General features: G+C 44.9%; 1 protein-coding gene across 7 annotated transcripts in view; it reads right to left on the bottom strand.

Annotated features, from left to right (window-relative positions):
- Positions 1-12,745, bottom strand: part of FRMD4A (FERM domain containing 4A) — a 449,083-nt gene that overhangs the window by 115,561 nt on the left and 320,777 nt on the right. For all 7 annotated transcript variants that reach the window (XM_081210651.1, XM_081210652.1, XM_081210650.1 and 4 more), the window contains exons 3-4: positions 9,091-9,185; positions 2,664-2,756 (exon numbers count right to left, since the gene is read on the bottom strand). In XM_081210651.1, the coding sequence (XP_081066777.1) occupies positions 2,664-2,756; positions 9,091-9,185 (188 nt within the window). The remainder of the gene's footprint in view (positions 1-2,663; positions 2,757-9,090; positions 9,186-12,745) is intronic.

Genomic DNA, 12,745 nt, shown 5'->3' with positions numbered 1-12,745 from the left:
GAATGTATTGGACAGGTAAACTATTTAGGCTTCAAAAGGTAATGACTGGCACTCTGAGGCCAGAAGCAAACAGGTACGCAGTGTCTTTGGTAGGAAAAAGGAGACCGGCTCCATTAAGAGTCTTGCAGCTGCTCTTGGAACTGGCTGAAGTACGGTATCTAGTTCCATAGTTATGGTGGTTCAACACCGATGCCCAGAAAACCAAGCTCCAAATCATGATTTGGAGACTGAAGATGCAGCAGGTATCCCCATCGCATCCACCTTCTCCTGCCCCGTTTTCTGCTCCCAGGATTCCCCTCTCCTTTCTGTGTTATGTGACAACTACTGTTTCCTGTGACACCCCAGCTGGGCAAACTGTGATTTGCTTCCAGCCCATTCTTCAAATCAGTGGTTCAAAGTCGGTCTGGCAAACCACTTTCAAGCAAATTCTGTTTGCAGTTCCCTTTAGGTCTCATGGCAACGTATGGCTGAAGGAAACCCAGAAAGAAAGACGGAATCTGCCCATAATAGGGGGAGGACAAGGAGGGAGTGTGTAAGCCTGAAGCACTTAAATATTGTTCAGGCATTTGTATGAATGTGTGAAGGGTTAGACAAGGGATGGAAACAGGGTCCCCAGGTGCCGTAGCTGCCCCTCAGATTTCCATGCAATAGGTGCAAAGGTCTGATTGGACGCTCTCAGAAACCTCCCCCCAAGCAGAATAACCCTGGTTTAGCAGGGATTCCAATCACAGGGACAATGTCTAGGCACATGCCATCAAGCATACTATAAAAACACATTCAACCTTTGCCAATATCACGTGACAAACTAATGAGAAGCTGGCATGTCTGAGGAGATATGGGGGGCATGACGTGTGTGCACCCTTGCCTGCCATAGCTTCATGCATTCACACAATCACAGTCTACATATGTCTTCTTGCACTGAAATTTTCCATCACTAACTTTCTTTTGCCATGTCACCCACAAGTCTTTTTCCGGTTCTCTCAACATAACTGCTGGCTCCCTTTTTCATTTTTTACTGCCAACATCATGGCTTCTTCCTGCGCTGAGTTAATCCTTCACCCTCTCATTTTAAATGCTTCCCCAAAGCTCATCACTGCAAATAACACTTACTTTATCACGGCGTCTTTCCTTCCTGCTTCCCTAATATGTTATTCTCCTTGTTTGGGTTAGACTGCAAAAATTGTTTGGGTTTGAGGCTTACGTATGTTCATAAAGATACATGTCTCTGATGGTCAGTATACAAAAAATGACATTTTCATAATTAAACACCATTCAGCCTTCAACTCCTAATTCGTATCTGCTTTTCTAAAGTTCGTAACTGCCTGTGCATCTCTCTGCGGTATAACAGAGGAATGACTATGCAGTTATGAACTGTGGAAGGAGAGATATAAATTAGGAGTTGAGGCATTTCCATATATGATATGTGCACAAACATATATTCTCATTTAACTATCTATGTCTTCCCTCTAAGAATCCTGGCAATCATAGCTTTCACACACATTACTTCAACCATCCTTACTGATATTAAAAGATTATAAATATTATACAAATAAATACTACAAATATACAACTCATTATATTTATTTTTCATATTTATACTCCACCTCTCTGCTTTAAGTGAAAATACCCAAATCAGGTATATAAGCCGGTAAGATAAACCAGAATCATTGCCCATCAAAGAGGAGGATGTACAGTGAAGGGAATGTCAGCTTGTCAAAAGCCATCTAAATTGTTTGAGGTGAGATCTGAACATGAACCTCAGCACCATCTGTGCCACCCTTCCTCCCAGGCCGGTTCACAACACAGTAAAATGCAACCACCACAAACACCCACAACTATGTATCTAAAAACTGAAGGACATAATGCAGCAGACAGCAGACAATGATACTAAAACTGTTGGGCTATGGAATCCATTTATGTCCCCAAAGCCAGCACAAACCGATACATCTTCAGTTGATGCCTAAAAGTGGTCAATGTGGAGACAAATATACTTCCCTGGGACGGGACTTCCACAATTGAAAAGCTGCCACTGAGGAGGTCCTCAGGACATATCCCAACCATCTTGAAGCTCGGGTTGTCCTGTTGTTCAGGGCTACGTACCTCAGTACCAACACCTGGGTTCTCACTGGCAGCCAGCACAAGGCTTTATTTTGGTGAAATGCCCTTTTGCAGCCTCAAACTTGCAGCAGCATAGGAAGCTATCTTATTCTGAGTCAGTCCTACACTGACTGGCAGCTCATTTCTTGGGTAGCTGCTGCTCTGTCTACATGCTGGGGATTTAATGTGGGACCTTAAACATGCAAGGCACATGCCCTACCATAGAGCTGTGGCTCTTCCCCATTCTGTGCCCCAGTGATTTTTTGCAATGGGGACTTTTTGGGTCCTTACGTTTCCATGCGCTGCTCTGGTTTGCCAGAAGCGGCTTAGTCCTGCTGGCCACATGACCTGGAAGCTGTCTGCGGACAAACATTGCCTCCCTTGGCCAGTAAAGTGAGATGAGTGCCACAACCCCGGAGTCATCCGTGACTGGACCTAACGGTCAGGGGTCCCTTTACACTTTACCTTACCCTTTCTAAACAGCACCAACTCTGAACTTACTACAAGAACAAAAATGCAAAAACATGCTGTGGTCCATTCTGAGAGATGCCAAAACATATACTCACCTGACGCAAAAGTACAAAACAACCGGTCCCGACTTTTTGGGGAAGTCGTGTTCCAGCACCCTGCGGTCCAGCTGAAGCCAGTTCAGGTGGCCCCTGATGAAGGTAAGAGACAAAGGGATGGAAGTGAAACAAGAGGTTTCTTCCTCCTGCCTATTTTGACTGAGACTGTAGATAGAACAATGCATCTCTTACTTACTGTATTTGAGGAATACATGCAACATTGCTGTGGGGATGGCAGGGCTGTCACTTCAGGCTTAAATGTTTAACATATGAAGCTCACCTTGTCAGAGTGAGGACTGGAGATGTACAATGCAAAGAGGCAGAACCAAAGAGAGAAGCGCTTTTGCCCTTTATTGCAGCCTTGCCACCCTTGGCATGACTATATAATGGAAAGTCTGTCAGGCTTTCCATTAAAAGTTGCTACTGCTAGGAGTTTATACAAGGTCTGTACTATTTCACTGCAGGCTAAAACATAGCCAAACAATGTCTCAGATATTTTATTTGCCACCCAGTATGTCTGAAACGGCCTTGCAAATAGAGCCTGCCAAGCTGCCTTTCAAGAGCTTTCAAAAACACAGCTGCTTCTCTCTCTCTCTCTCTCTCTCTCTCTCTCTCTCTCTCTCTCACACACACACACACACACACACACACACACACACTGTAGTTACCGGTACTTCATGCTGCTCTCAGTTTGCTTTACACCATTTCCCCTTGTAAAGACTCATGGGTTCTGCACCACCCAGTTCCAACCTGAGGCATCTTGTGGTGATCACAGAAGTTGGGGAGTCTCAGAGGGTGGTGGCTTTTGGTCTCCTTACAGAGGCATCTTTGCACTGAGCCTTCCCACCATCTTTTCTGTTCACAGAGTGTCCCGATAACTAGCAAAATCTGCTGACCAAAGAGCATAGCGGGACAAAAGCAGCAAGTGAGAATGCCACATACAACAATGCCTCTCTCACACCACTGACTCCAACCCAATTTATTCTCTTGCATTTATACCTCATGACATTTACTGGGTGGAAAGACTATTCCTCTGCATATTTTCTGTATTGCAAATGAAGGACAATTAACTCTTTCTAGTCCATGGATCATGGGGAGCCTTCTCATTGCCAGGCTATTAACAACACGCAATCATGGAAACAAATAAGTTCTGGTGGGGAGATCCCATCAGTGCAATGGATACGTTTGGGACAGCTCCTCTGGCCAAGCGGCAGGGAAGAGTATGGCTGTGCCTCCACCAGGCCCCTTTGTCGCTCTTGGGTTTCTGAGTTGAGAGGTTTTTGTTGTCACCTCTGTCTGCTGCCATCATGAAACATTCTTTTAGATATTAGTACATTTTAACTCTCTTGCAGCATATACAGTATGCATTTTCTCTTCTTATGATTATGGGGTAGTTCTTTTAATTTCTGAGGCAGACTTAACTTCAAAAACACCACCAACATATTCACAAGTACCTCCTGCAGAAGTGGAGCGCACAGGAACACCGCCAATTTGTTCTTACTTATCTGGGCACATCTGTGGCACAGACACACTCTTACTTTAACAGAAAGTGGAATATTAAACATTATCCATATGCAACCCCAACTCACCGCAAATAAATATGGTAGTTTATATGTGTTTTACTGTGCAGTTCTATGTATAACTGTAAAGGTTACTTCACTTTGAAAGGTGATGTTAATCTTGCCAGTACCGAAAAGGAGAGTGACATGCTCCTTGCCAAATGTTAAAAAATGGCAACATTTGCCTTAATTACAAGTTCACCAACAGTTGTGATCTAGTCCTGAAAGTCCACTGATAGCATAGCCTATGATAATCTATGATAACTTTGAACCAGGTTAACCCCCATGTACACCAGGAACTCTCTGAAGACCACTGAGAAGGAGAATGGCTCTATGAAGAGCAGCCCAGGCCTCTGAGAGAGAAGCCTCACGGGGGTCCCATGCAGCCCCTCCAAGGCTATTTGTTTTCCTTGAGACGCTCACTGCAGAAGCCACAGAATACAGAGGATGCTCAATGGTGCCACACAATAGACAACATCCTTTCTTTAGATGGTGATGGGAGTGGAGTTTGGGCAGTCATTAGGCCCTCCCAGGTCCCATGCAGCCTCATCCCAGCTACCTCAGCTCTGGGGAGCATGTGGACCTCCAAATGTTGTTGTGCTCCAACTCCTCTCAGCCCTAGCCAGCCCAGCATGGTCAATAGTGAAGGATGAGAGAGGTGGTAGCCTAGCAAACTTTGGAGAGGCTACACGTTCCTCATCCCTGCGCTACTGACTGTCTCTGTTTCCAGTGCCAGGTGGCCGGCTGATGCAACTCATTCCCAGCAGGCTCTGCATAATGACCTGGCAAGCCGGGACAAAGCATGATACTACACAACCTAAATTTGCAGAGGAGCAGACCCCCCCCCCAACCTGCTGCATACTTCTTTTGGATATAGCCTGACCCTAAAGTTAATACTGTGAAATATTTCTAAGATCTTTCAAACATGAACATTCTTCTTTTCACTTTCATAGCATGGCAATCTCATTCTGGTCACGCAGTCTGAAGTAATGACCCGATATCACCAAAAGGAGCTATTAAGTCACCAACACAAAGGCTGTTCCCATTGATTTTCCATTCAGGTTGTCATGAGGCAGCACAACTAATGAATGGAAATCCCCAGTACAAATCATTTCTAAATAAATTACACCTGTAGAGATTTTCCTCTGGAGTCAAAGAATTACTTTCATACAACATAGTTTAGGGCTGCTCTCACAAGCCTCCCCCTTTGTTTAAACACTCAACCTATACCAGTAAAAGTGGTTTTTTTCTAGGTTCTCAATGGGTTCAGATTTGTTTTTTAAATAAAAACTAGTTGGTGGACCCAATGTTATTTTTCTAGAAAACGAGGAGCCAGAACTCACCATGAATGCCTCTCTTGTCCTTTATAACAGCAATGGCGCCCACCTGAGAGGTGCCGGAACTGAGTTCTGGCAAGTCCCAGCTGAAAAAAAGGCCTGGGTGGACTGTTGATTTATATTTTAATTAAAAATACCACAGTATTTTGACAGAGAGGTCCTTGGAGCATTTTTCATTGACAGCAATTTTGCTTGTGGAGGTAGCCTTTTCTGGAGAGCTGCACTCCTTCTGAGGGAGCAGGGGCGCCCCGAGGGGTGCTCCTGGAAACATCTTTGCCCACAGAGACCCAAGTGGCCTCCACAGCAAAGGCCCCATCACCAGCTGGACAGATGTGACTTGTCTACTGCGAGTCATGTGTTGGTAACCTCATGTTTATCTTACTGCAATGCAAAGCTTTCTATGCAGCTGGCCCAAAGGCTTCAGCTAGTGCAGAATGACTTAGCTCTGCTGGTGAATGATGCCCCTTATCCAACAAATATCCTGCCAGGGCAACCAGTCCTAAGGAATTGGCACTTGTACGTGGGTGGTGCTGTGGGTTAAACCACAGAGCCTAGGACTTGTCAATCAGAAGGTAGGTGGTTTGAATCCCCACGACAGGGTGAGCTCCCGTTGCTCGGTCCCTGCTCCTGCCAACCTAGCAGTTCAAAAGCACATCAAAGTGCAAGTAGATAAATAGGTACCGCTCCGGCGGGAAGGTAAACAGCGTTTCTGTGAGCTGCTCTGGTTTGCCAGAAGCGGCTTAGTCATGCTGGCTGCATGACCCGGAAGCTGTATGCTGGCTCCCTCGGCCAGTAAAGCGAGATGAGTGCCGCAACCCCAGAGTCGGCCACGACTGGACCTAATGGTCAGGGGTCCCTTTACCTTTTTACCTATTAATCATTGGGTCCGTTTTAAGGCCTTGCTACTTACGGAAGCTGCCCAGAGTGGCTGGGGCAACCCAGTCATATGGGCAGCAAATGACAGCTAGATAGCTAGATGATAGGTAGGTAGATAGATAGATAGATAGATAGATAGATAGATAGATAGATATAGATAGATAGATGGTAGTATTAAACTCTGGACCATGTGACTTGAAAGACCATCTTCCCCTCCACTGCCTGGTAAAGACATTAAGATGAACAAATGGAACCCAGTTACTCTTGCTGCAACCTGAGGATTATTGACTTACGGTAACATGCAGATGGGCCTTTTCACTGATAGCACCACTGTGGTGCAATGCTCTCCTTGATAAAATATGAGAGGCCCCATCACGATTGGAATTCCTGCAGGGTTATTAAGAGGCATCTATTTACGTAGGTATTCCTTTGATCTTTTAACCTCGGGCTGAACCCCCTAGTTTAATTGTTTTAGTTGCTGTTATAACTGTTTTCATTTTGGGGTTGTTTTAATGGGCTTGATCATTGTGTATTTTGATTACATTTGTTTATATTTTTGTAATTGGTTTTGTAGTTATAAACCACTTAGAAGCCACTTTGACCACTTCCCAGCCCACAGCTCCTAAAAGAGTTTCTCCATACAAAAAATATATGTAAAGTTCTTTCTTGATGCCACAGTGCAATCGATGCCAGCAATGCTGGAGCTCTTCTTGGTGGACTTTACCTGAGAAGACTGTGTGATATTTTACCATGGGTTAAATTGGTTAAACATTTTGAAGATACTAATTGAATATTGATTACTTTCCAGCATCTCCGGGGCTCCTTTTGTTCTAGTCACTGCATGATAAATGGTTAACTAGATCAGACTCTGTCCTCTTAAGATCCTTACATTCTAAAGGTAGTTACAGTTGCATGTAAAAAACCTATGGAAACAGGAAGCAGATTTCCATTTTTCTTGACACAACAATTTGTATTTCAGTTTCACCTGGCAGTCCATTGGGTGCACATGATTACAACTTCTACAATTTCATCATTTATCCACATGCTTGCAGTAAAATTTAAATGAACACAGGACTTCAATAAATTGTGTCAGGTTTCTATACCTCATTGTTGCAGGGACACTTTGAACAGTGTCTATAGAAATCAGAAATCAGACTTGCTGTAAGATAGCAAGGAGCTGATCAGGGACCAACAACAAGGTTGGCAGAAGTCTTCAGGTGATGGAGCTGCTCTTGTCCTAGTAGGTGGGGCTACCTGCCCTTCTCTCCTTATTATTATTATTTATTGAATTTATATACCACCCTATACACGGGGGTCTCAGGGTGGTTCACAGAATAAAATCAAGATATAAAACCACAAAATACCTAATACAAATAAAAAAAACAACCCAATAGCGCCCCCCCAACCACATTTTAAAAGGCAATAGGATATAAATTGGATCAACCAAAAGCCTGGTTAAAAAGGAATGTTTTTGCCTGGCACCTAAAGGTGTATGATGAAGGCACCAGGCAAACTTCCCTTGGAACAGCATTCCACAGACGGGGAGCCACTGCAGAGAAGGCCCTGCTCTTGTGTTGCCACCCTCCAGACCTCTCAAGGAAGAGGCACACAGAGGAGGGTCTCAGAGGATGATCTCAGGGTCCGGGTCTCAGGGTCATATGGAAAGAGGTGGTACTTGAGGTATTGCGGTCCTGAGCAACTTAAGACTTTATAGGTCAAAACCAGCACTTTGAATTGGGCCCGGAAACCAATTGGTAGCCAGTGCAGTCAGACAAGGATCGGTGTAATATGCTCAAACCGTCTTACTCTGGTGAGCAACCTGGCCACTGAATTCTGCACCAGCAGAAGTTTCGAACCCTCTTCAGAGGCAGCCCTATGTACAACATATTGCAGTAATCTAACCTTGAGGTTACCAGAGCATGGACAACAGTAGTTAGGCTCTCCCTGTCCAGATAGGGGCATAGCTGGGCCACCAGCTGAAGTTGATGGAAGGCACTCCGGGCCACTGAGGCCACCTGAGCCTCGAGTGACAGCAAAGGATCCAGGAGTATTGAATTTATATACCTACCAGTAAGAGCTGTTTGACAGTGGAATTTGCTGCCAAGGAGTGTGGTGGAGTCTCCTTCTTTGGAGGTCTTTAAGCAGAGGCTTGACAACCATATCAGGACAACCAGGAGTGCTCTGATGGTGTTTCCTGCTTGGCAGGGGGTTGGACTCGATGGCCCTTGTGGTCTCTTCCAACTCTATGATTCTATGATAACCCCCAAGCTACGAACCTGCTCCTTCAGGGGAAGTGTAACCCCAACAAGAGCAGGTGGCCTCTCACCCATCTGGTCTAGGGAACCACCCACTAACAGTGCCTCCGTCTTATCTGGACTGAGCTTCAGTCTGTTGGCTCTCATCCATTACCGAGGCAAGTTACTGGTCCATCACTTCCACTGCCTCCCTTGCAGATGTAAAGGAGAAATAGAGCTGAGTGTCATCAGCATACTGCTGACAATGAACTCCAAACCTCCGGATAAACCCACCCAGTGGTTTCATGTAGATGTTAAACAACGGGGGATAGGACTGAGCCCTGCGGAACCTCACATTGAAAGTCTTGCCCATTTCTTCCAAGAATTAGGAACCTTTGTGCTCTGATCCTGAAACACTTACGTCTCATCTGTGAAGGCAATCCCGAAGTATTCCTTCTCTTTCAGGTTGAAATGAGATGCCACCAGGTCTAGCAGCTCCTTGGCCAAAAGCTTTGGCTGCAAAGAAAAGAAAGAAAAAAAACACATGCTCAGCTGGAATGCATTAGCTTGGAAAGATACAAACAAAGGGAAGATACAGAAGATGCAAAGAGGAGGAAGGTTGTTGTGTCTCTTGAAAGAGTTCAGTGATGACTTCAAAAGCCACGTGCACAGTGACAACATGCAGCTAGAGCTCCTGATGAAGGCCAGCTGAGCCAGGCTCCATACAAATTCAGATATTGCAGCATTGTGCTCTGCACCTGGCAACGCCTGGTAGCTACAGCTCTGCTGCAATCCACATCCTTCTGTAAATAGCCAATTATGTTGCACAGGCAGAAGGACTGGCACCAGCATTTAAGCTTGCATATACACAAAACTCCCTAAGTGGAGTGTATGTGCTTGGACTACAGGCTCTCCTCTTGATCAGCTGCATGAATGCAGTCCGATAATCCTTTGTCAGCTGAGCTCAGTGGTAGAAGCAGTCACTGTAGCCTCACACAATTGATCGCATTGTGCAAAGGAGATCCTTATCAAGCCACATCTCACAGTTCACCAGTTTACTTTTCTCCTATAGCTTCCACCAGGCTGGAATGAGGTGGGATAAACAGGGCTGGCTCAAGACATTTTGCTGCCTGAGGCGGAGGACAGGATGGCAGCCTCCCCCAAGATACATACAGAAACCAATTGGATTGGTGGTTGAATCTTACTCCAGCACTGGTGAAAGGACAGAATCTTCCACTGCACTCGAGGGCAGCAGTCTAGCTGCCTACTGGATGGGTCACAGGGTCTCACAGCTCTGTCCATTCCCCACACCTCAGCACCTGCCGCCTGAGGCTGCTGCTTTACTCTGCCTCATTGTAGGGCTGGTCCTGAGCACAAGAGAGGTCAACATCAGCAACATCTGGAGGGCCACAGGTTCCCCACCCTGATTTATAGCATACATGGCAAGTTGCAGAAACAGAACCAATAGAGGTAGCAGGAATTGTAGGTCTTCTGTCCTCGTCAAAGGCAGAATTCTGTATTCCAAACATTTGCCCACTCCTCTGTAAAACTTAGTTGAAGTGAGCAAAGTCTATAGCACTGTAGAACAAAGTATATAGCTGAATGTTATATTTAATATAGTATTACACATTCTGGGGCACAGCCATTTGACACAGAGTCCTAGCAAGGCCTATAGGGTCCCACAAATAATAATTAGCACTTAGACAGTGCCTTACTGTAGAGAACAGTAAAGAACCACTCACTAGGTCAGTGAATAAGAAATGACTCCAAATGACTGGACAGGGTAAGCTTAGCAAAAGCCTCCTTCTTCCCACTTATATAACTTATGTAGGTTTGGGCAGCTTAGAGAACATAACACTTGTGTGTAGATTGATATGCAAGGCTGCTTCAGAGTGTGAAGCACTTCCTGATTGGCAGTTCAATATGCAATCTTACACATGCTCAATCCAGGAATAAATCTCACTGAACTCAGCAGGACTTGATTCCAAATAAACATACCAAGAATCAAACTGGTGTCCAGTCACTACACCACAGAGGCTCAGCTAATCTCCATCATCACTTAACTCTAGCATACTATGCTTTAGAAGGTCCAAAGCACCCCCCTTATATTAATTTAGCCCCCCCTTACAACAATTCTGTAAGGTATATTAGAACAGGTGGTAGTGGTGAGGGTGGGGTTTTAGACTCAAAGAAAATGGCTCGTCTCAGGCCACTTTCTGAATTCATGGCAGGGAGGAGGGGCTTCCTAGCTCACAGCTCAGTCTCTTAAGAACTACACTACAATAGCATAAGATACTTCACAGGATTTAGCCCCTAAGAAATAGCAAACCCAATAAATGCAAAGTGCTGCTTGTTGTTTCTGTGGCAAGGATACTCCAATCACAAAATATGCAGAGATACTATAGATCCCAGTGTGATAGGGTTCTCCCACCTCCCCGCCTTTTGTTTCCCCTGTTTTCTACCATCTGCAGTTTTGTAACAAAACACTCTTGGCTACAACTAAATTTCCTTCCTGGCTCATAGTTGAGCAGGGGTTAGGTGGTGGAGGGCTCAAAGAGCTATGCTCCTAGAACTACTGCAAATGCACATCTCCTTTCAAGCATTCTGGATCAGATAAGAAAGGATAGCCCTTTCCTTGGGAGATGAAAGGCAGGGAGGGGAAACAATAGATGAGACAGAGCCTGCACTGGCTGCAAGCCAGGTTAGTTACTGGCTCAGAATCCCAGAGGGGACTTAAGATTGTGAAGTTAAGCCACGCTAGTCCTCTCCAAGATTACTTTCTGTCCTAAGCTTTGCTTGCAGCTGCGCAAACTTATTGTCCTTTTCAGTGTTCCTGGCTCAAAACCTTAGATGCTTCTCTGAGTCGGGTTGATCAGTTTCAAAGAGTTTGTAAAGCTGTTTATAGACTGCTATTTCTTTGCAAGAAGAAGTGTGGCTTCTCCCTTACTATTACTGTGGGTCTCCTCTCTCTGTCTCTGTCTCGTCACCCTAGTATCCCTGACTTTATTTAGCAATGTTACTGAGCAGCCTTATATTAATATAACATGCTAGTAGGTAAGTAAGTAAGTAAGTAAGTAAGTAAGTAAGTAAGTAAGTAAGTAGATAAAAGCCTTACACAAAAGTTCTCTTTGGAATAGTCTGTTAATTCCAAATGCTAGTTACTCCAAAGACAAAATTTTGGCACACATGGGCACTTTCATATACAAAACATAGTGTATTTTTTAAAAGGCATTTGCCGTGGGGGGGGGGGGGGAGGAAGTATGTTGTTTGTAACATACTATCAAACAGGTGCTGATGACAGTCACACAGTCACACTGATTTGTATCCAGTGCTGATGATGCTTCTCAGGGCTTTTCCCGCTATGCTACAAAAACCCGCAGAATACTAGTAAGTTGGCTCAGACGAGTCCATGGCAGGACACAGAAGTGAAAGCACATCCCGCAGGGAATGGCAGGGCTATTTTATGCCATAAACAGCCTTTCAAGGTGCCTCAAATTTGGCACAGCATTGCTACACATGTCCCCTATTTTTCACAATTCTGTGATGATCTGTGCACAACGTTTAGGATGGATGGACCCATTAAAGTTTGGTCCATCCCAGTTTTACATGGTCCCATTTCTGTGTTTATTTGAAAGGGAAAAACCACATAGCAATACAGAAGGTCCCCCCCCAACCCCTAGAACTTAAAAAGTGGTTTGAGGGCTGCAGAGCTGCATATGTCCTGTAACAATTCTTTTCTGGACCTTTAAAAGCTGTAGAACCAATCATTCAGCCTGGAGTAGGTAGCACACAAGACTCCTTTGCTTTGAATACAGTGGAACTGTTAGGATATTTCCGTTCCACCTTAAAAGGGAGCAGGATGTTTGTGTCACAGCCTGCATATTTCCTGTTTTCACAGGATGTTTCTGTTGTGCTATTGCTTTCGTTCTCTCTGTGTCGGAGACACTGACGCAGGCAGTCATGTCTTTCTTTGTTCTGATCAACGCTGAATAAAACTTGTAAATAATGCTCTCCTGAGTGCGACTTTCGCTGTGCATTATCTGCTGATAGAGTGTACATGAGCTCTAGAATGTGGC

This window comes from Podarcis bocagei, assembly GCF_964188305.1.
Source record: "Podarcis bocagei genome assembly, chromosome: 10".
Taxonomy (NCBI): Eukaryota; Metazoa; Chordata; class Lepidosauria; order Squamata; family Lacertidae; genus Podarcis; species Podarcis bocagei.
This window is presented reverse-complemented; position numbering and strand designations above follow the sequence as displayed.